At 41.4% G+C, this 24,411-nt stretch overlaps 1 protein-coding gene across 10 annotated transcripts; it reads right to left on the bottom strand.

Annotated features, from left to right (window-relative positions):
- Positions 1 to 568: 568 nt before the first annotated feature.
- Positions 569 to 23,400, bottom strand: arhgef3 (Rho guanine nucleotide exchange factor (GEF) 3). 10 transcript variants are annotated; one of them, XR_008572246.1, is made up of 15 exons: positions 23,176 to 23,400; positions 19,055 to 19,121; positions 16,325 to 17,071; positions 15,045 to 15,107; positions 14,754 to 14,803; positions 7,461 to 7,571; positions 7,125 to 7,385; positions 6,169 to 6,231; positions 5,943 to 6,039; positions 5,782 to 5,858; positions 5,441 to 5,698; positions 4,844 to 5,014; positions 4,583 to 4,772; positions 3,627 to 4,249; positions 569 to 845 (listed from the first exon to the last, which is right to left on the bottom strand). XR_008572246.1 is itself a non-coding variant. In XM_054784823.1 (14 exons), exons 3-14 carry the CDS (start codon positions 16,473 to 16,475, stop codon positions 3,705 to 3,707), a joined length of 2,037 nt encoding a protein of 678 aa, XP_054640798.1. In that variant the 5' UTR covers positions 16,476 to 17,071; positions 19,055 to 19,121; positions 23,176 to 23,400; the 3' UTR covers positions 569 to 3,704. The 10 variants fall into 10 exon arrangements, 9 of the variants coding, with proteins under 9 accessions (XP_054640798.1, XP_054640803.1, XP_054640804.1 ...); XM_054784823.1 differs by having other exon boundaries at positions 569 to 4,249; XM_054784831.1 differs by lacking the exon at positions 569 to 845 and having other exon boundaries at positions 4,025 to 4,244.
- Positions 23,401 to 24,411: the final 1,011 nt, after the last annotated feature.

Genomic DNA, 24,411 nt, shown 5'->3' with positions numbered 1-24,411 from the left:
ATGTCCTTTTTCACTATCTTTCCATTTATTTTTTAACTCTGTTATATGTATATCTACTTAAGGTTTAGAAAATAGCCAGATAGGAATATTGCTTATGGGTGTAGAATTATTAATATGTATATTTTTAATGTTATATTTATCTGCACCCAAGATCTTTCTCTTCGCTGAGCTTTAAGGGAAACCTCTCTACGGCCCGCCGCGTGGCTGCCATCTACCGACCTGTCTAATAACTACAACGGCTATGTCTAAATCCGGGGTCAGCAGCATTGATCTGTACCACTGATCTGTATTATATATCTGGATAGACTCGTTCGCGGCTTCAGGAGGAGCCCCCGAACGTCTGGCCTTCGTCGACCGGGTAGGCTACTGGCCTTGTGGGCTGCAGACCCTTAAATTAGACACAGCCAATGTCTTTGCTGGCTGTCAAATTAGAAACCTGGCCTGGAAATACAATTTTAAATGTGAAATGTTTTTCATAAGTTACCCAAGAATCTTTATTATATTGCTATTTCATGTTCATCGCGAAAAAAATATCCTTGAATCCAAAAAAGAGACAGTTGACGACCGAGGGAACATTTTATTGAGATTGATAAAAACCATTAAGGCTTATTCATTCAGGCTTTATTCCTACATCCATATACAGATCAATACGTTGTCCAGTAGTTACATACATACAGAAAATACACTGATTTGGTGCTGCATATTTCTGTTTCGAGGAGTTTTGGTCAGTGGGTAAGTGGGGGATAATGCTGCAAAGCTTTCTTAGACAAGTTGATTATGGTTTAATAGTGTCTGTAGAGCCATAGGCATGTACTGCTTACCTTGAGCAAAGGCATCTGACCAGTCTGCATGTAAAAACAGAGGAAAAGTAAAGTATGACTTATAACTACTTGTCATCATTGGTTGTATTTTAAATGCGACCATGTTTTCACTATATATTATTTTATTTTCATCATCTCCTCACAGGTGGATAGCTCTGGTTAACATAAATACGACATAACAACACAGCACGCTGCAGCTGCTAAACATGGCAAACAAGCACAAAGACCATCAAAATAAAACACTGACCTGGGGCCTCATCTATAAAAATGTGTGTGGAATTCTGACTAAAAGTCTCCGTACGCCAGAAACCCAAAATGTGCATACGGTCCAAAATATTCAGGGTTATAAAACGTGGCGTACGCACACATTCAATAAATGTTACTATTGATGACATACATTTCATATGCAATGAAGAACTGTCTTATGTTTTGATAAACTGTTCAAAGAAAAGCAAGTAACAAAGCATTGAGGACATATTAGCACTGTGTCTTGTAATCGTAAACCCAGTAGAGTTACTTAATTGACAACTTCATGTTTGTTAGAATTGATATGAATCAAATACAGTACATAATATTCTCATGATTATAAAATAAAATGAGGACATATTCAAACGCTGTGTTGTATTTTTCATGTATCTTTTAGTGCGGATATGTCAGTGGTGGTGTTTATGATACTTTGTGACTACTACCATGACTATTAATCTATTTGCAGTCACCATATGTTGACGAGCACATTCAATATAGTATATTATATTTGATTGGAAAATGATATCCGTCAGTGTCATGTAAAATGGCAACACTTTCCACTAGGGATGTCCTGATCCACATTTTTTGGCTTCCCAATAAAGCCCATCCAATAAAGAATAAAATTGAAAAAAATGTCATGGTTATAGATTGATTTGTGGTGTGATTTATATATATATAATATAATATAAGACTTTTTTTTTAACAAAAGCGTAATAGTAATGTATTGACGGTCCCTAGTAGCGGTTAGAGCAGCACTTCCTGTACGAACAGTGGCGGAGCCAGAGATTTTTCATTGCGGTGGCCAAGGTGAGACCATTACTCGAGCACAACAATTTGCTGATTTGGTAAACTTTCACACAGCTAAAATTATGTATAACGCCAACAATAACATGCTGTCCCAAAACATAATACAATCCTTCTCAACAAAAGAGGAGAATATGACCTTAGGGAAAAATTTAACTTAAAACACATATGAGAACAACGCTGAAAACCTTCAGCATTTCCGTAAGTGGAACAGATTGAGTAAGGAACTCAAACAATGCACTAAAATGAGCCAATTTAAGAAACAATACAAGCACTTGATGTTTACGAAGTACAAGGAAGAAGAGTTGTGAACCAAACAATGCTATGGCTAATCACTCCTGCACTTACAAGTACTACTGACTCTTCATATCTTGTGAGTTCATTGTCTGTACTGACTCATTATCCAACTAGGTCTATGTCAACCATTGAACTTATCAGTTATTTATTGTTATTATTATTATTATTATGTCTTTTATCTAAATTCTGTACAGGTTCTTTCCTATTTTACCACAGAGTTACACTGCTTTATCATTTTCCTATGTATTTATATTTGGCATGGGATACATTTGGAATACAGGAGGTGAACAATTGGATTGTAATTGATGTGAAATGGATGGGGGTAGGATTAAATAAACTTTACTAACGCTGTAGCTACGGAGCCGAATAGCCGACATCCAACGTGAAACTAACTTCAACATGGTGCACCGTGGACAAGTCGCAGGTGGCGGGAGCCAAGTGGCAACCAGGTTTGAGGCACTTTACTGCACCTGCCATGTTGGAGTGTGGCTCAGAGTGACAAACGTGATACGGTGACCGGATTGGCCCGATCTCGTGGCGGAAGCTGAGATGATCCGATCAAAATACGGCGGATTGGCAGCTGATCCCGATCCTGAAGATCGGATTGGGCCATCACTACTTTTCACAAATGTTTTTAAGCCAATAACGGGCCTGATGTTTTCATGCATTGATGGATAAATATTTACTGGCTTCCAAAGCATGCTTATTTTTAACACATAAAACTTAACTTCACCGCTTAATATGTGTGTTGCCTTGGCTCCAAAAAAGTGCGTACGCCAGCTACAAAAGGTGCCGTACTGGTGCGCACATTCTCACGTTAGGTTGTTTTTATAGATCACGTACTTTACCTGTTTTGGGCCCTGTTTTGTGCATACACAAGCTTTATAGATGAGACCCCTTGTCTTAGCATGGGGCATGACCATGTGGCATATTGACTGAATAATAAATACATGGCTCTGAGCATCATTAAGCATAGAAGGAGTCAGTCAATAGCTTCTTTCACACATTCATCACTTTTTTCACATATTCATCAGATGAGCTGTAACAGTCAATCTGACATTTATTCGCCTGTTTCTTTCACACAGAACCCGAAGAAATGAGGCATTGCTGTAAAATACTTGTACAACAGCGAAAAGTTGCTTTTTAACACAGTAGGGCGTGAGTGTTGGGTGTTAAACTTGGCACCCTGATGCCAGCATTGGGAAATATCCTTAGACACAGGGAATGTCCCATCTCTACAGTATTGCACCTCTGATACTGTCTCAGAAGCCGAAAAAAATTCCAGATCGACTTCATCCCCCAATTCTGTTTTGGTGCCGTAAATACAGTACAATGACGCGGTCTTTAGACTCGGTGTGAAAGAGGCTACTGACTAAATAAAGCAGCATGTGTGCAGCGCATTGACTGTAAGCAAGGGGGCTTTTTGGCTGCATCTTTGGAATGCTTGCTCATGCTTACCATAGTTATCAGGAGTCAGGATACAGCAGTTAGGGAACCCATGGGGCCATGTGTCTTCAGGTAGTTTGACAGCAAACATCAGCATTGTATGTTCTCCTCTGGACCACTGGTGTCCATGCTGACTGCCTCCGCCTCCTCAGTGCCACTGTGCTCTGCCTCCTCCATCCCCTGCCCCACCGCCTCTTTAAGGGAGGTGCCATCAGCCCTGTCACTCATTGTGTGTCTCTCTCCTTTGCCATCGTCTGCTTTGATCCTCAACCGCGCTGTCTCACCATGCTGTCCTGTCTCCATCTCCATTCCTCCTGTCACCACCTCATTCCCCATCACTGAGAGACTGTTCCCTCCTTCCAAATTAGTCTCCTCCCACAACCCCTTGTCATTTTCCAGCCCTGAGTGGCTACACAGACTCAGACCAGTCTCACAGAGGGGCCTGATGTCTCCGCCCAGTTCCTCCTGCGGACATGGTCCACCTGGAGCTTGGGGGTCTTCGCTGAGGGCTGCCGCCTCCTTGGCTTGTCTGATACAGTTGATCCACTGTTGCTTGTTGAAGGCGTCACTGGCCTGAAAGCAGTGGCTCTGTTGCTGACCGCCGCACCGGTAAGAAACACGGAAGAAATTCTTGGCTGCAGAGAAGAGACAGCAGAAGGCGATGATGGTCGGCTAACACCTGTGTCATTAAGTGAACACTTACATCTCATAGAGATGTAAAATATTGTGCAAAAGTCTCAGAACACCACTAACTTTGTTTCTCTAAACTACAGTATAGTGGACCCTCTAAAGTCCAAACTGCTGAGGTTGTGTGCCTCTAAAGTCTGTTCATCGCCCTCCATGAACCAGAAACTAACTAAATCCACATTTTCTTTCATATTTGTTAACAGTTTGGCCTTGGTGACATTGCTAAAACAACTCTTCTAATGGTGTCCTAAAACTTTTTTTTTAATCTGAAAGCTACTGACTACGCTCGTTGTTGCTGAAAGCCCCTCTGATGGACCCGCCCACCCTCATCTCTCCATCCAACAGGTCCTCCAGGTCGAGCTCTCGGATAGGGATAGGCTGGCGGCAGAGCTGGTAGCAGACGGGCTGCTCGTTGAGAGACATGGATCTAGTGATGACCAGCACGTCCTGGAACAGGAAGACATGGAGCTTCTACAGAGACAAATGATTCACATTAAATGAGCGGAGACAGCAAAAGTGACACGTTGTAAAAGTGTACTAACGAGGCCTCTGTTGTTCTTCAGCTCTCCGTGGCAGCTGAGCGTCCTGGAGCGCTCAATGAGGGTGTCCCTCAGTCCCACCTCGGTGTAGAGCAGGCGGTCCTTGTAAAACTGACACTCAGACTCTCCTGTGTGCCTGTTAATGTCCGCCACCACGCTCTGGACCATCAGCATCTGTGGAGCACGCGCTTTTATCACTTGCGTTGTTTTGCAGAAGCAAGGTGAAAATAGCATGGTTGTAGATGACCAAAATGTATCCCAACCGGGCATCCTGCAGTTGTTCTTGGAAATGTCCTCAATAAGTAAGTTGTTGAACAGAGCAATCCGGTCTGTCATCAAAGTATTGTGTTAACATTTTGCATAAAATTAATGATTATTTGTAGGCCAGGCATCATTTAGAAAAAATATTTTGACATGGGTACATCTATTTTACCAGGCGATCCCAACATTTTTGAGTTAACACATCAACACATGACGGAATAACCAAGGAGATTGTCTAGCTACTTGCTTTGCGCCCCCTCCCCTTCCCACTATAAAGACATACAATGATATCTAGTACAAATCCAACCTAAAACACTCCATACACAGTATTTTCCTCACCGCCTCATCCAGGTGTTGCTGGTCCAGGTGGTCGTTGGGAGTGTGCTTGAGGATCTCCCTCAGGAGCAGCGGGTATTTCACCAGCCGGCTGCGAGGTATGTCCAGGAAGTTCCACAAGTCCAACTTCCTGCTAAAGGGCGACTGGAGGCAGCGCTGCAGGAAGTCCTGGACTCTGTGATCCTGCTTCTTCTGGTCCAGCAGAGCCTTGGCCTTCACCTGGTTGCTGCAGTAGGCCGTATAGGACGAGAGACACGGCAGCTGCAGGGGACACACAGACGTGCTTGCTGGTCTACATTGTCTCTTGTAGTCTCCACAACAGTTATCTGGACTCCACGACCCACCCAGTCAGTAAGGATCTGTCCAACATGTTCGGTGGACCCGTCTGGCTTTCTGGCCTCACGGAGGCGACTCAGCAGGTCTGACAAGAGACACAACTGACAGTGTGAACATCTACTGTAGCTCAGCTTACATAGGAGGACTTGATGAGGAGCTGGTGTGCTACCTTCATGCAGGGGAATCAGTGAGTCCAGAGTACCAAAGATCTGGTTCAGTTCCTGCTCGGTCATGATGGAGAGCTTCAGCATTGGGTCATGGTAGGCCTGCATGACACGCACGCACACACACACACACACACACACACACACACACACACACACACACACACACACACACACACACACATCTGGACTGGTTCTGCATGGAGGACATGTCCAAAGGTTTATGTTTACCTTCTTTGCCAACTTGAGATCTTCTACCAGGTCTTGCTCGCCCTGTGCCAGCTCAAAAATGGCCTACGGGTACATAAGGTTCGTTAGTAACTGATACCCTAATACCTAGGTTCCCAGAGAGGGGACACCAATAGTAATAGGGGGTACGTGAATAAAAATGAAAAACAATTAGTGCCTAACACTCACAATTACGAGTCTGCCTGAATGCCTCACAGCGCAAGGAGAACGGAGCAGAAAGGAGACAGAGCATGAAGTTGCTCATTGCTCTGTGTGCATTATATGAACAAAAAAGTACGTTTGTAAGAGTGTTTAATCCTGAAGATTCTATTTACATTGGCGTTCCAATCCCCGCACGACTCAGCGGTGAAAACCTGTCACTGTGAGTGGGAATTCCCCGACAATGAGGCTTTATTGTTGGTTCTATGTATTTTTGTGTTTCGGTTACTGCTTTATTATGATTGTTAAACTTTCCCCTTTAATTTGGTATTCAATTCATATGCAGACTTAAACCATAGCCACCGTGAGTAATGGCTCAAATTCAAACCATTTAAACAGAAGGATGCCAATATCAGGCTGGAATAAAAGATATGCACGATAATTATTTATCTATTTATTAGTGCTCAGCTGAAACTTTATCAAAATGTGACCATGCAAAATACACCTTTTTGTCCTGGACTTACTATAAAATTAATTAACCAAGTAATTATGTTCAATATTTCAAGTTAATTAAGATTAAAAAAAAAGGTTTATGTTTTTTAAGTGTGCAGGAGTAGGGGTGTACATGGCTTCGGGTGAAATGTCTCAAGGTGTACGCAACTGTAAAAAGTTTGGGAGCCACTGCTTTAATACTTTTGGGGTTAAAATTGCGCATTCCATTTACTGAGCGATTAAATGCGTTGCAATGAAGGTTACTTTTGACATCTATTAGAATTCTAGCTTCTACCTTACGGTCTCACCTCCTGTCTCTTTATCTCTTTTGGGCTGAGAGGCTGTGTCGCTCCCAGGTGAACGTCGAACGTCTCACTCCAAAGCTTGCTGTCGCGGCGCTTAGCAGCTGGGGCTGTGGCCATGGATGCCCGTGTCGTAGTCGTGGAGGTGGAGGAGTTGGAGATGGCCGCTGAGAACACCCTTGTCTTCATGGTGGAAGAAGAAGGAGGAGGAGGGAGAGGAGGAGGAGCAGGAGGAAGCGCTCTCTCTGTTCGGAAACTGATGGAGCGCTGCAAGTCAATACGTAAATGTCCATGAATTCAAGAAGAACTTCAAGTTTCTGGTTATATACGACTAATGCTCACCTGCAACGTCTGACCAAACCTCTTCAGCGATGCTGTCTTGACAGGCGGCAGCAGGCTGGCCAGCGATGTGACCCTGGAGACAGTGGCTTTGCTGCGCTTGGCGCTGGGCTCCTGCAAGACAGCGACATGGTAATACAAGTCCACAAGCTGTTTCTGGTGGCATGTTCTCACATTCTTTTTCACACTGATGTACACAACTGCTTGAAGAACTTACTTAGCAGTACAAAGTCTTCTTAAAATTCAAACATATTTTTTCAGAATGTGGAGGAATTATTGGACTTGTCTAAAAGTTGTTTTGCAAAGTGTTCTGATTCTTAAAGTTACGACTGTCGCAGTCCTCATAGCACTCAGCAGCAGCCATAATGGACGTTGTACTGATATACAACGGTTGTATTACTTACAGACAAAAAGTAAAAACTACCACTCTGTCAAACAGGCTATAAAGGCTGACACTGATGAAGTCACTCAAATTTCAGCTTCTGTAAGGTATTTCAGTCCATTTAGTCACTGCACACCATCCTATTGTAATTATTAAAAAATAAATACGTGCTTATAATACCCCAACTTCTATTCTATTGAACCCAGTGTTCAATATAATGAACACTGAACAAGAACCTTTTCCTCAGGTTCACCGAAGAAAGCTCTTGTGGGTTGTGCATATTTAACTACATATGCACCACCACAGCAGCTATCAACATAATGATAGGGAATTGTCAACAATCACAGTGTTTTCATGAAGCTTTACTTGTAAGTAAAATAGTGTCTGTAAATTAAAAGGCTAATATGCTGATGCTAAGCAAGTAATTTATCTATGGTGTTTCCTAATCATCACAATGTGACAAATATTTGAGTTATTCATGTTCCTTTCATCTTGTAAGGACGTCTAGCAAGGTATAGCAACGCATAACAACGCAACAATGCTCATCGTGTAATAAAATCATAATATTGACATTTTACAATGTAATCAGCGTAATTTGTAGTTTAACGGCTAATTGAGATGCTTGATTATGACCTGCACACGTCAATCATCTGCTCAAAACATTAGCGACAGCAATGCCACAGCACCAAAAATCCAAATTAAGGAGACAACTTCAACAATGAAATGAAAGACAAAAAAACAGTCACAGCTCCTTACCACAACTTGTTTGTCCTTGTGCTTGTGTTCTCTGCTGAGCTCCACAGAGAACCTGGGCTTCAGCTGCTGCACCAGCAGAACCAGCTGGTTCTGCCCTGCAACCATGATGCACAAACCCAAACCCTGCTCACGCTCCAGATAGCTTCAAGAAGAACGTCCAAGAAGATGTTTGCATCGATCAGGAGCCCAAGATTGTTGAAGTTAAAAATAAATGATTCCTTTGGAGTGTCCAAATATAACAGACTGATACCAAAGAGTCCAACAAAAGCAAATGCCCGTAAACTTTGTTGGGAAAGTCAAGCTCTGGGAAAGGGAGTTTTGTGCCAACCCAGCAAGTGAGCTGAGGTCAACCTTGTGTTTCCTGAACACCCGCCTCTGCAGGTCCGCTGGTCACATTGTGTCCTCAGCCAAATATATGGACCAGAACATCAACACTTAGGTCTTGATTGTGACAGCAATAACATCCCAGTAAATGAAAGGGTCCAAAGACAGTCCAACATTGGCGCATTCCAAGCCCAGACTCTCCTGTTCTGGTTCTGTGGTTGTTGAAGTCCCTGTTAAAGTTTCATCTTTCTGTGTGTAAGTGATGCTTGCTCGCCTTTTAATGCTTTGTCAGCTCTCCACTCTCTCTCTCTCTCTCTCTCTCTCTCTCTCTCTCTCTCTCTCTCTCGCTCCCTCTCTCTGACTCACCACCTTGTCACTCACTCACTACTTCCCTTCCTTCCTTCCCACCTTTCCTCCTTTCGTTCTCTCATCTATCAATACTCTGAGCCCAAAAGTTCTATTTTTGCTCACTGAAGACTGCCCCTACACGGTCACAGTGCTGTTACATGACAATGAAAGTGTAAACTCACCATGTTCACTTGGAACGTGACCTGTAAACAAGCTCATGGTTATTTGTTACTGCCAATTGGTGGTGCTGCTTAGGCCAACATCGATCATTGTCAATAGAAAGAGTAATTACAGGAGGGTGACCAGTAGCCCGCAGGCAGCCAAGCCTCTACCCTTTTTTTTTTTTTTGCAGCTTTTTAAGTCGCTCCATTGTGCTTGCTTGTGTGCATCTTGGAATTATTTATGCTGCGGGAACCCCCTTCAAAGCGTTCCTGAGACGTCACGCTCAGGTTCATGAGGCAGATGTGAGAGCCCATGACCAATTTGAACAAATACACACTAAAACGTACACTACTGCTCTTAAGTCTTTTACCATACCCATTCTCTGTAACACTCATCATCATTAGGGCCACAGACAAGCTGGAGCCTATCCCGGTTAACTTCGGGTGAGAGGCAGGCTATACACCACGCACTGGTCACCAGTCAGTCACAGGGTACATATAGACAGAAGAAGAAGTGGGAGCAAGTCAGTGTTTTGCAAGTCTCAAGTCTTTAATCTCAAGTCAAGTCTAAATTAAGGATGTGCAAGTCCAGTCAAGTCCAAAGTCATAGGCTTGAAATTTTCCTTACAAGTCATAAGCACTGTGTTAGAGTTAGCTAGAATTAAACAATAGAAATACTGTTGCTTGTCAGCCTTATCTGCCTGCCACACCTTGCACAAGTAGAAAGCACTCACACATACCCTTGAATGACACGAGCTGGAGCCAGTTCGATGCAGACACATAGACACACACCACTGATCACGTTAGGGAGAGGTCAGGCCCCTGTGAAGGCTTGACCCAAGGATAGGATAACAGAGCAGTTACTTCTTACTGTAGTTTCGGGACTGTTTTTCTTCCCTTTGTCGCTTGAAGTGTTGGGTTGAATGCCTGGGGGCTGAGCTTTGCAATATCTTCCAGAGTGTTCACTAAAAGATTTATAACTCAGAAACTACAGTCCGTCTTATCTCTTTTTTTCTCTCTACACGGGAACAAAGAGCCTGGTCGTTTCAACTGTTTAGTGTCTCCCAAATAAAAGTCAATTTCAACCATGTAACAATCTATTGACTTTGACAAATACAATGAATGCATTTTGAATTATTTTCTTTTTTTAAAAAAACAAAACCAGTGACAGGATTTAGTCACAGAAAAACAGTGCTGGCATAGCATTTCTGGATTTTGCACAGAAATGTAATCCACACATTCGTTGTTTGTTTTTAAACCTGATTGGACGTTAATAAATGCATTCAATGACGCAGATTCAAAGGGAAAATATCTTGTCTTGCTGGAAATTACATAATAATGATAATGTTAGTTGAATACTTTGAATCGGGTCACATTTCACTCTGAGACTAAAGTCCGAGTCATGTCCAAAGTCATTGATGTCAATGTCTAAGTCGAGTTGCGAGTCTTTGATGATATTGTCAAGGCGAGACCAAAGTCCTCAAAATTGTGAATTGAGTCTGGGTCGCATGACTGGAGTACACACTTCTGCAAACAAGCAAGCAAGCGTTGTTGTAACATATACAGTTCCCCCACAGAGGGGAATATATCCCCTTACCAAGATATAAACAGTACCAAATTTTAATGGGGTATTGAATCAAGTTACATTTGATTGAGTAAAATAAGTATTGGATCCCTATAAATAACACGGCTTAATTCTTGGTCGAGAAACGCTTGCTGGCAAGCACAGAGGTCAGGTGTTTCTTGTACTTGGCCACCAGGGTTGCACACATCTCAGGAGGGACTTTGTTAGAAAAACGGCCCCAAAGCCAGGGGTGCCCATTACGTCGATCGCAATCGCTAGCTGTTGTGTAGTGTGGTAGTGTGGGTCAATTGCATGTGTCACCCACGTCATAAACATCTATTTGTAGATGTCATATGACATCCATCAGCTGACATGAAGCTCCCCTCCTGATTCGCTGTTGTGCCTCCACAGAAACGCAGGTGCCAAACAGATGTCTCCAGCGGCACACGAAAATGCAACTTTCATCTGTATTATTCATATTACGGATAAACTAGCTCAGTGGTAAGATGCTTATATGTATAACAAAAGTTATCCGTTCACTTGCAGCGGTTTTCTACACATGTTTATGTAACTGCTATTTCAAGATTAATTGGAAACATCAACTATTTTGATGACCAGTAAACTGTGAATGTTAAATACTAAACATTCGGATTTAGTATTAAAGTTCACTGGTTAGATTTTATATACTGTATATGTTATATTGTAAGAGGTAGATCATTTTGACTTGTAACTTGCATGCTGAAAAAGTGTGTGCACCCCTGATATACATGTACGCTGTACATAAATACTCATATTTATAAATATACAAAATATATACTGTATATATTCTCTATATTTAGAGTAGAAAGTAGATCTTTGGGACTTTGGGATTTAAAAGTGGTTTACAGGCTGAAAAAGTGTGAGCACTGGTTCTGGACATCGGGGGGGCCCTAAACAGGACTCTCAGCAAAAGCTAATAGCTTCTCCCTGGTTCATGCCCCACTTCTGTACAAAGTTTAGGATTTGTTGCGTTCTGTTAACTGCATGTTTTACGATGTCAACATATAACTGCTGGGAAAAAGGTCATTAAAACAACAAAGTAGTTAGTGGTGGACCAAGACTTTGTACAATAAAATACTATAATAGTTAGGAGTCCAATTTAAGGTTTGAAGCTGAAAGAAACAATATAAGTCACTAATATAATGTCCTCTTCTGTGGAAAAATGACAACAACACTGCTCATTGTCTCAAATTAGAGCAGTTTCCGTGGTTTCCTTTGGATGCAGTGACTGATCGCAGAGTCAGGGCACCCGTCGTGACATCTGACCTCGACATGAAACACATGTAGCCTTCAGCGGACAATGGCCGGCCCTCTGATTCAGTTCCATTGTATACAAGTGGACTGGCGTGCTGGCAAACGTGTGACACACTGGACCCTACTGACAAACAAGGTCTTACTTCACTCTGACACATGGCCACGTTGCAAATGCAATAGTGGCATTGACAGCATATGTGGAGCAAAATAACAACACAATCATAATAAGGACATACAGCAATGTAAAGGTGACAAGCTCTCTTCTGTCCGCAATCAATAATTGGTCATCAAACCATGTGACCCCAGCAGAAAGTAATTAAGGCAGGGGAAAAAGTCAATAATTAATTGGATGGCAAACAACAGCCACCGCAACTATGTACCTCACGTGTTGTTTTTGTTTTCAACCTTTTTAGGTACAAGAAGGGGATGACCGTCACCATAAAATAAATGAATATAAATTTTAGTAAGAATCAAGTGCAACAATGTGGAGCACAGGCATCCTGTGCTGGACTCAACCGAGCAGGAAACTCCGGGGAAGGAACTGGTGGCTGCCGGCTCTAAAAATACAAATACAAATGCATGCAAGACTGGGGACCCAACCCGAGGGACAAGACAACAACACTCCACACCAAGGTAGAAAAGTCTTTTCAGTCAGGAAAAAAATGAGGGATTGTTTAAGTTGCCCTTGAGGAAAATGTGGGTCATTATTTGCTTATTGTTATATTCTTTGAGGCCATTGGCAACTTCAGTTTTGGAAGATATAAAGTGAAACTGATCACCAAGGCAGGTAACATTCCTGAGATTTTTTTTTGGCGGGTTAAAAAAAAGTTGCGTCCATACTGTGCCGGATTAGTAAACTGTTGCATCCAGACGGGAACAAATCACTGAGTGAAAACAATGTAATACACAAGCACACCTATGTGTGGCGCTGTGAACAAACACACGGGCTGAACTACGTGACACACCAAACCATAGAAGACAGAATGCATGCACATAAGACTTATGAGAAGTGGAATTATTTGTGGAGTATAAGACAACAAAATATGAGGAGAATGTTGCCTGGGGTGAGTCATGTCCACCGAAATATTCAGATATTATGTTGGTTTGTTGTCAAAGATCACTTGAGTCAGTGACGTCATCATTTTCGTATTACGTGTATACATGGCACGACAAGCCAGCGTTCTCAGATTTTCCCACTCTCGAATCAGTTTTCAAAAAATACCGTTTCAGGTCACCCAGAGCGCCGTTCCCGTGAGGATGAGAGGCTGAAACGATAAAAAACTTTGCCGTTTTGACCTGAAAACGTTTCCGTGTGGATAGCCCCTAAATTAAGGAAGAAAAAGGATGCCGCTTATTTATAGATTGTATGTGGTATACATTTATGAGTCCTGTCTTTCTGTTGACACTTGAACTAAGATCGCCCTACCTTGTTTGTGATACAGTCGTCCCTCGTTTATTGTGGTTAATTGGTTGCAGACCCAACCATGATAAGTGAATTGCCGCAAAGTAGGATTCAATATTAATACTTTAAATGGAATATTTTCATAGTTAAGGGCATAGAAAACCTGTTTATGACTTTCTAAGTATGATTTTCACCATTATTAGAGCGCTGTAGTCTTGAAATAACACACCTATAGTCACCTTTACACTCCTATTATTCTTTGTTTACAACTGTAATGCGCAGGCTACGGGATCACTGCAGGGCCACAACAGACGGCCGCCGCTTGCATATCAAGCTAGACTCACCAATTTACTTATTCTAAACTTAAAAAAGTGTTTCAAGCAGAGTGGGGAAGAAGGTCAAAGTAAGAAGCCAAAACCTTACCACTTCCAGACAGAATGGGAGTAGAACTGTGAGGTCAACTATGTGGTGTTGGACATGCCATGGTTGATTGACTACATGCAGTGTGAAGGTAATCTAATCTAATGCCATGTAACATTACTGATGACTCGTGGCTAGGTTTTTCAACATTTTTTTGACTAATAATAGTCCATAGTCAACCACTAAACAGCAGTCATTTATTAATTAATTAATTTTCAAAAAAAAGCATTAGAGTGAGGGAGCGATGTAGCAAGGGATAAATGCTTATGTAATGCTTATTTTTAACATGGTAATCAGTTCCAGTCATGGAGTTGTTAACATTTTGTGTTGGTTTACTTTCTTTTGATTAACATATTATTTAATGTAGATTGTGAACTTTTACTAAGGTCAAACAATCCCCCTCTGACTCCTGAATGTGTGTGTTTATAAAAAGGATGAGCATTTTACTTCCTTTTAGCTTTATTTAGTTATATTAACAGTGACATCTCTGTGTGCCATTTGCATGTTCCCTGGTTTCCTTCCACATTCCAAAAATATGCATGTTAGATTAACTGGAAACTCTAAATTGCCCATAATGTAAGTGTGAATGGCTGTTTGTCTATGTGTGCCCTGTGATTGGCTGGTGACCAGTTCAGGTGTACCCCACCTCTCGCCCAAAGTCAGCTGGGATAGGCTCCACAGCATACCCCCGTGACCCTAATGAGCACAAGCGGAATAGAAAATGGATGGATGGATATTAACAGTGATTTACTTCTTTTTACAGGGCAACTAAGAATGTTAAAACTGTTACTTAAAACGTTGCCTGTACAGTTAATAAAGCCTTTATGATGGCCACAGTTTGACCCTGCAACAGATTAATCCACTGCACCTCATTCCCTATTGGATTGTGGTTGATTTGGGGGTTTCCGCTGCACAAAGGTTAGTAAAGTGAACTTACATTGATGTCCAGACTGCAGAGACTGAGCGAGTCTGCATCTCTGCTCGCCTGCTTCCTTTTCTTCTGCAACACACACAGTACATCACACTCCGCATTAGCACATGTATGTTTATGTCATTATAGTTAACAGGACTGTACATGTATGTTTATATCATTATAGTTAACATACTGTCAGTCCAACTAAAAAATACTTGGGATATTGTCCTCCTACTGGAAAAAAAGACACGTACATCACGCATTTACTTGTATTTTGGATATCTTGAGCACTTAGGATTGCTTTGTTTATGACGGCAGGTACTGTAACCACTGATGTCACCTAGGCAACACCCTTTTATCTGCTGTGCAACAGTTCCTGCAGGCCGCCATGGCAACTAAACAGGAAGAAACACAAACACACAACCCGACAGGTCATCGGGGTTGCACAGAAGTGTGACAGTGAGACGTGTGAGGTGGCAAGGAGAGGACACGAGAGGAGAGGGAGGGGGAGAGGGAGAGGAGAGGAGAGGAGAGAGGAGGATGCTGGGGGGAGAGACAATGGCGGGAAGTATGACGTTTACTCGGTATTGTGTTGCGACTTTATTGTGAGCCGGACGTTATGTAACTGGGCAGACTTTATGTTTATGAGTTAACTTTAACTCACTGCCAAGACATTAAACGACATTGAAGACGAGGACTCTGGTCCAAGGTCCATGACCAGGTCCCACTGATTGTGTGAGGTGTCGTGTCAAACATTCATACTGCAGTCAACCTCATAAAGCCTTCTAATGACCATGTTGATTCCGAGTAACAACACAACTGAACTTAAAACAACAAATTGGTGTTTTAAAAAAGTGGCTAAAGTATGAACATGTTTTTACACTTCACATCCCAGGAAAATTTTACTACAGAGCAAGCATAGTACAGTATATTTACAATGCCCAGGTACAATAGGACCTTTAAAGCCGAACAGCCTTACTCATTCAAAGCAGGAAAACTCCCATCTCCATAGGAGTCCTCACTTGTTAGCAGACTCGTTTACACTATTAATACAGCTTTACTTCTTTCTACACTTGTGTGACGCTTAATGTTACAATGTCACTTAATAAAGCACTTCATAAACTTAATAAAGCTTTTATGATGGCCACAGTTTGACACTGGACAGACAAGATTCACTTTCTTTGGGAAAAAGAAGCTTGAAATGCAAATACGGTAAATCAGAGGTCGAGCAGCGTGCCAGATTGAATTGTGTTTAACTTAAGAGGCAGAGTATCTATTTTTGCAATTTTCCATTACACACTTACCCGGTAGTAAACAAACAGACAGCAGCCCATCATCAGTGTGAGATCTGCTCTTCAATTTTGAATTGAAATAGTTGCAGTCACATCTGATGCTGCTCTCCGCTTCTTGTTCTTCCTTCTCCAGACTCACATCAACTCTTTTCCGCACATGCATTCAGCCAAGAGTGATGTCTTTTGTATCCTCTTTTTTTGTATCCTCTCTTGTATCCTCCTGCGTGGTATCACCTTTGTTCTCCTCTGATTAAAGGATTCTCATATTCTCTTCTCTCACATCTAAAAGCGCCGCTCGTCAACTGCAACTGCGGTCTCTGAAGAACAGGAACCCTTTGCATTGTGTGCGTCCACTGCTCAGTTCCCATTGGACAAACAGGACGTGACGGTGGTTGGGAAAAACAGGCTAAAATTAGGAGCTACAGGAGACGCGAAGACCCCAGCACGACAACAAGATCATTAACTCTGCTAACCCAAAGAAACACATGTTTCTATTTGTATCTAATGACTAAAAGCTAATTCATGTTTATGGACATTTACCATAAGGTTACAATTGATGGCCTATGCAGAAGCTGCTGGAGGACCTTGTGTAACGGATGCCAGCCTGTGAGGCTGTGCAAGTGTCCATTGGTAAACCTCACTTCACTCCCTCTGCCTTGAGAGCTGAACACGCGGTCGACAGTCCAGGCTTTTGTCCATGTGGTCCGTGCTCTCGTCTCCCATTGCGAAGGTTGTTGTTTAGACTCCATAGTCATCACTCTTTTAGAGAAAAAAGGAACATAACTGTAGCTTAAAGGCTACAGAGACTTGTCACTGATAATTGTGGAGTTTACAGAACAGAACTGTGTAGCTTTTGGCCCCGAAAAACACTAACTGTGATATTGGAGTCCAATAATTAGCCTTCTGTGTTATGTTCTGCTGGAACATATGGAATGCTCTGTTGCTGCCTATCTGCTCTCTGTTGCAGTGCACTGCTGGTCCTGCTGGGGACGAGGCACTTACACATACCTGGGAGCAATTCCAATCACAGTGTTGCTAACTTGGCGATTTTGTCGCTATATCTGGCGACATTCCAACCCTCCTCGACGACATATTTTCTCAAAAGCGACTAGCAACAAATGTAGCAACTTTTTCTGGCGTTTTTGGGAGTTTTCTGGTATTTGGGGACTCTAAAGTGAAAGCACGCATTGTTCTGCATATTGTGTTCTCACTGAGCAAGAGCGGGTACTGTTGACAGTTCCGCCCGCTCAAAGGCAGTCAGTCAGAAGCCTCAGTGCACAGTGCTTCCGCGGCACACTGCCTGGACAAAAGAGAGGGGTGTGTTTATATTTTATTGTTAGTCTATTGCTACTCTTTGTTTGTAAAATGAAGCAGATTATCGTACAATTCTTGTGGTAAATGTAAGTAATTGATAAACCAGTTGCTATTACAGTGTTCCCTCGCTACATCGCAGTTCACCTTTCCTTTTTTTTTAAAGTGCAATTTTGCATATTTTAACAGCGTATGAGCACACATTGTGTTCTGCGTCCTTGTGGTGTATTAGAGTGATCTATCGATGCTCTGTTGTGCTGTATGTGTGTTATTGTATTTACTACTGCTACCAGTAGAGGGTGTTGTATACTCATGTTGAAGAGTGTGCAGCTCCACCTGTCTCAGGTGTGTGCCTGTACGAGCATATTAGGAACTGGCTGTAGACCATTGTCAATCAATCTCCTTAGTGTCGTCACTAGCAAACTAGCTAACTGCGTGAGCTGCTCGCTAACTGCCAATAAAGAAATAGAAGAAGAAGAAGAAACAGCTAACCGGCTAAATGACTCTTGGGTCTAAGGAGTAGGACAAGGAGGAAGATGTCGACAGGAGCAATATGTTTTAACAAGGATACAAAAAACACCACAGCCAAACGGCGCCAGGACGAAGCACGGTCAGAGGAGTGAATACGCATGAGTCGCTCGATAATTTGTGTCCAACCGAGCAGAGACATTAAAATTCAAATGAAATTTGAGCTTTGAGAGTGTTTAAAATGTGAGAAAATGTTAATGCCTGTCTGAGAAAGATGTATAAAGTGTACTGTCAGGGCGTTTCCAGCCTTATATAATAACTGTAAACAAATAAATTTGGCTACTTCACGGATTTCACTTATTGCGGGCTATTTTGGGAACCTATCCCCCGCGATAAATGAGGGTACACTGTACACATATTCACCAGAAGAGTGTACAACTCACAAACCACACTGAGTCATGTTAATGTGAGCTATAGAATAAACACAGCATAATCTGTCATTCGCTGTTCAACTGTGCTAATTTAAAGAAGTTCTCAATAGCCATTTTAATGAAGCTGTTCTTTTGTTTGTTTTTTTGTCTCTCCTACGAGGTTATGCTTTTTTCCTTCCCCTTATTCCCACTGTACACTGAATGACCACCGCACAACCCAGCAAAAAGGGGCTTACATCCATTTTTGATACCCTCTTGTTGTGGTGACAAGTGCAGTGGTTGATTTACCTAAAGGGGCGGTGCTAGACACAGCGCAGTGTGTTCACTGGTTGAGAGAGAATGGTCACTTCCAGAATAGGAAACAGACCAAAATGAAAAAGAAAGATGTACTTCATTGTTGTCCTTTGTTTATATGTGGCAATATTTTTGTTGATGCTTTAGACTGTGTTGCCACACTATGATGTCACACTATTTACAGTTACAGTATTTGAGTGAGAAGGCTAGGTAGGACACGAGAAGGATTTCATCTCACCCCTCTGAAGGACCAGCCGTCAGCTGAGAGAAAGGAGAAGGAGGCCGTCTTCTTTTGTAACCTCAGCCTGAAATGGCACACAGAGGGAAACACAGAGGCACCAGTAATGTTACATGACATTAGATTAGATTAGATTACCTTCACACTTCATGTAGTCAATCAACCATGGCATGTTCGACACCACATAGTTCTCCTCTCATTCTGTGTGGAAGTGGTAAGGTTTGGGCTTCTTACTTTGTCCTTCTTCCCCACTCTGCTTGAAACACTTAAGTTAAGAATAAGTAAATTGGAAAGGCTAACTAGTTAGCTCGGTAGCTTGCTGTGGTAGCAGCAGCCGTCTCTTCTTGTGTCCCTGCAGTGATCCCGTAGCCTGCGCATTACAGTTGAGCAATGTTTTGTAAACAAAGAATTAATAAGTGTGTAAAGGTGACTATAGAGGTGTTATTTAATGTCTACGGGACTCTAAAAATAAAACATTTTGAAAGTCATAAATGGGTTTTCTCTGCTCTAACTAAAAAAAATATTCCATTTATTAACATTGAATCCTACTTCACTTATCGCGGACGAGTCTGAACTAATTACCTGTGATAAACGAGGGACGATTGTACATCTTTCCAAGGAAGAATACCAGAACTGAAGCTTGGATATCATTTAGAGCAGTCAATGTAAAGCTGGTATAGAAAGTGTAATTTGTGTTGTCTTGTTCAATGTTCAAAAATGTACTCTGCACTTGAGTTTAACATGAAAATAAAGCATATTTTGTTAGAGTTGTTGAAATCCTGTGCTTTTTGGGGTTATGTTTACAAAGAACACTTAAAACATTGAGAACAAATTTGTAAAATCACAAGCTGTTGTAATGTTATTGAAAAAAATAAGCCTCAAAACATTGTGACTTTTGCCACAACTTTTTGAAAACACTGCTGAAAAATCTGGCGTTTAGGCCGCAACAATCACAAAAAAAAAGCCCATGACGGTATTGGGCAGTATATTTAGTACGTAAAGGTAAGTAGTTGAGTGTTGGGCCTTGTAATGTGACAAAAACAACTGTGTGTCTGTGTGTTTACTGATGTTTGAGATTATTCATTTCTACACTGCACTGACATAACCTGTTCTAGCTCAGGACAATGCCTTTTTAAATGTTTACCGTGATTATTATGACCTTCTTTTGTTAGCATTTACCAGTTTGTGACTTCGCTTTTGCCCTTGTTGCCAGACTCTGTAAATAAAGTTGACTTTGAAAGCCAGTAATTAGCATACACTTGCTAACAAAGGGGGGAACCAGCAGTGCAGCATACCTGTGTGAGACGCTAGCATGAGATTATTATATCGGTTCAGGACAAACATCGTCATCACTCGAATGTGGATAAGCAACATTTCTACAAAAGTTCCACAACGACCTCTCCTTCCTGTCTCCTGACTCGCCGGCGCTTACAGTTAGTCTAGTTCCACTTTGTTTTAAAAAAGTCAAACAGTGGGGAGAGAGGGGGCGATGCTCCTGATGCGTCATCAGTATGTAAATGTGCTAGTAGTGTCAGAGTGCCTTGGAGGTGGAAAAGCGCTATACAAGTGAAAGACCATTTACCACACAACGGAACATAGAATCCATCCATCCATCCATTTTCTATTCCGCTTATCCTAATTAGTGGTGGGGGTATGCTGGAGCCTATCCCAGCTGACTTCAGGCGAGAGGCAGGGTACACCCAGGACTGTTCAGCAGCCAATCGCAGGGCACATATAGACAAACAACCATTCACACTCACATTCATACCTATGGACAATTTAGAGTCTCCAATTAACCTAACATGAATGTTTTTGGAATGTGGGAGGAAACCGGAGTTTACCCACGCACGGGGAGAACATGCAAACCCCACACAGAGATGCACAGCGGAGAGTCAAACCCAGATCTTCCCGATCTCCAGAATGTGTGGCCTGTGTGACTGTGTGCTAACCACTCAGCCACCGTGCGGCCTGAACACAAAATGAAGTTTTTAAATGAAACTTTTTTATTATTAAGGGAGAAAAAAATCCAAACCTACTTGGCCTTGTGTTAAAAAGCGATGCCCCCAAACCTAAAAACGGCTTGGCCCACCCTAAGCAGCAACAACTGCAATCAAGCGTTTGCAGTAACTTGCAATGAGTCTCTTACAGCGCTGTGGAGGAATTTTGGCCCACTCATCTTTGCAGAATTGTTGCAATTCAGCCACATTGAAGAGTTTTTCAGCATGAACTGCCTTTTTAAGGTCATGCCACAGCACTCAATAAGATGCAGGTCAGGACTTTGACTAGGCCACTCCAAAGTCTTCATTTTCTTTTTCTTTAGTCATTCAGAGGTGGACTTGCTGGCGTGTTTTGGATCATTGTCCTGCTCCAGAACCCAAGTTGGTTTCAGCTTGAGGTCACGAACAGATGGCCGGACATTCACCGTCAGGATTTTTTGGTAAAAGGCAGAATTTCTTGGTTCCATTTATCACAGCAAGTCTTCCAGGTCCTGAAGCAGCAAAACAGCCCCAGACCATCACACTGCCACCAGCATATTTTACTGTTGGTATGATGGTCTTTTTCAGAAATGCGGCACTACTTTTACGCCAGATGTAATGGGACACACACCTTCCAAAAGGGTAAACTTTTCCCAAAGGTCTCAGAGATCATCAAGATGTTTTCTGGCAAAATTGAGACGAACCTTCATGTTCTTTTTGTTCAGCAGTGGTTTTCGTCTTGGAACTTTGCCCAGTGTCTTTCTGGAGTGCCCCTCCTGGGAAGGTTCACCAGTGTTCCATGTTTTTGCCATTTGTGGATAATGGCTCTCACTGTGGTTCGCTAGAGTCCCAAAGCTTTAGAAATGGCTTTATAATCTTTTCCACTTGAACTCAGGCGTGATAAACCACAGTTATGTTTTAACAAGCGGGCAATCAATTTTTCACACAGGGCGATGTAGGTTTGGATTTTTTTCCTCCTTTAATAAAAAGTTTCATTTAAAAACTGCATTTTGTGTTCAGTTGTGTTGTCATTGATTAATATTTAAATTTGTTTGATGATCTGAAACATTTAAGTGTGACAAACATGCAAAAAAATAAGAAATTAGGAAGCGGGAAAAAGGTTTTTTCACACCACTGTGTTGATTTACTATAGCAGCAAGTCACATGACTCACCCTAAGGGTTCTGTGTTTGTGTTGCTTAAACAGAATAAAATTGGACTGAGAATGGAGGAAAGAAATTCAGACAAGCTGTACTCTTAAAACACAACAGTTTTATCCTTATACGTGTCTGGAGGGGATCATCACTACTGTGATGACCCACTTTTTCATTGCTGGTTTACTCCCTTTTACAGTATTCTGGCTACACCCACTTGACATCAGCAGTCTGTGATTGGCCGGCACACACCAACCAATTGCAGCTCTCGGCAGCCTTTGAATGCAATACATTTTGATTTATGACTCATCTGCACTCTCCTGTCTCTGCTGGTTTTTGTATACTCTACTGTAGATTGTTTTGGCGCTCTCTAAAGTAAAAGTAAAGTAAAGATATACTGGTAAAGGCTTTATGATGCCACAGCTTGACCCTGGAATAAATCATTTCTATTTACTTTATTTCCTGTGACAACAAACACTTAAAATTTCAAATTCAATAAAGTACTTAGTAGAGGTTTTACTGTACAGTTACTATAAATATACAGGAGCTATGCCATGCAAATATGCCCCCTAGTGACTGTGATGGTATCAGACCAATTTGATTGGACGCTTCGTAAGTGCTATGATCTTTGGGAGACTGCTTTTTTTTTTTTTGGAACAGATACGTGTTTAGACTTTACAAAAGTTCAAGCAAAAGAAAATGAGTATTTTGACACATCGCAAAGAGCAAAATACATTCACATAATCACATAGGTGTAGATAGCATTGACAAAGCAAGCTTTAGTAACAGTCAATCCCAGCAGGTCGCCATGTTGGAACATGTGTGTTTGTATTTACAAACTACCCTCAAGCTAATTTGCCACTGTCTCGTCAGAACACAAAAGTCTAATAAAAGTTCTTATCTCTGATAGAAACAGTGAAAGGCCTCAATGTAAAGTTCAATGCCATCTTTAAATGAAGTCAAAAGGTATCAAATCTTCTCAATGTGCTCACCTTGATAGAGGCTGACGTCCATCACCTGTCTGCATCTGATCGCAGCTCCTCCTCGTCCAAAGCCCCAAAATTTATGACAAAACAACAACAAACACCGAAACAAGAGGCTCCCGGTGAGACAGCATATAAAAAAGGTTGATAACGGGAGGTCAAAGTCAAACTTTGATCCAAAAGTCCACCCAGCAGAGAAAAAGTGACTCAACTGACAAGCACCTTGTTCGCCCAGTCAAGTCAGCGACAGTGAGGAGGGGCCACTTCCGGTACGGTTTGTAAAAGTAAGAGCACGAACTTTCGTTAGTGCCTTTCCATTCATGTGCTATCTGACGTAAAAAAGTGTGTGTGGGTGGGGGGTCCTTAATATTCCTAAATTCTCAACAGATTAATTATTATTAAATAAATGCTAAGTAAATATGGAGGGGTGTTGTGCCAAAGCAATCAATTACATTATAAGTATGAATATATAGTGCAGATTGGTCAATTAATACATAAATCTGGATAATATTTCTCATGTAAATTAAATTATGTAAAATTATATACATTCATTCATATTTTAATTAATTCCTATTTTAATTACATATTTCAATTGTCTGTTTAACTTGGACACAAACACAATGTTATGTTCTAGATTTAGGGCTGTGATTTGTTGATTTATTCACTTTAACCTTGCTGATTGATTTTAATGAGAAAATGATTATTTAAAACAAAATTGTTCAAAATTCCAAATGTGCAGTTTCAAAAATTTCAAGAATTTTAATTCAATTGGCTCCACCCCCCCAGCATGTTAAAGTGGAATTTTAATTGCAGCAAGTCCAAGTAAATTAATTGCAATTCAGAAAAAAATCCTTATAGCCAAGTAACAGGAAGAAAGCAAGAAAGAATTTTGAAAGTTATAATACATCAAACTAAATTATCTGTTTTAGAGAAGACACTTTTATTATAAAAACATTTGCTGTAATTCAAATATAATGTATACATGAGGTTCATAATTATATTTCTATTAAATATGAAAAACAATCATGTGTGTAATATACTGTCAAGAATGATTCTGCAATACACCAAAATTATCAATTTGAATTTCAAGGACTTTCAATTCAACTTGAAATTCAAGCCATGCTTTTGTAACGTGCATTTTTATACCACTTAAAACTGGCGTGCATTTATTTTAAACATGCTCAAATCATGAGTGATAAAGTATGAAGCCTTTATGCATTCATTATGTGTTACAGCAGTTTAGCA

The sequence above is a fragment of the Dunckerocampus dactyliophorus genome, chromosome 8, assembly GCF_027744805.1.
Source record: "Dunckerocampus dactyliophorus isolate RoL2022-P2 chromosome 8, RoL_Ddac_1.1, whole genome shotgun sequence".
NCBI lineage: Eukaryota > Metazoa > Chordata > Actinopteri > Syngnathiformes > Syngnathidae > Dunckerocampus > Dunckerocampus dactyliophorus.
The sequence above is the reverse complement of the archived record's forward strand: the minus strand, read 5'-3'. Positions and strand labels throughout refer to the sequence as shown.

Coding starts and splice junctions, on each gene's coding strand:
- arhgef3 (XM_054784823.1), bottom strand. CDS start 16,475: ATGCATGTGCGGAAAAGAGTTGATGTGAGTCTGGAGAAGGAAGAACAA. Junction 6,040..6,168: donor ATCTCAAGTTGGCAAAGAAG/GTAAACATAAAC, acceptor CGTGTCATGCAG/GCCTACCATGACCCAATGCT. Junction 5,015..5,440: donor AGCAACACCTGGATGAGGCG/GTGAGGAAAATA, acceptor CGTGCTCCACAG/ATGCTGATGGTCCAGAGCGT.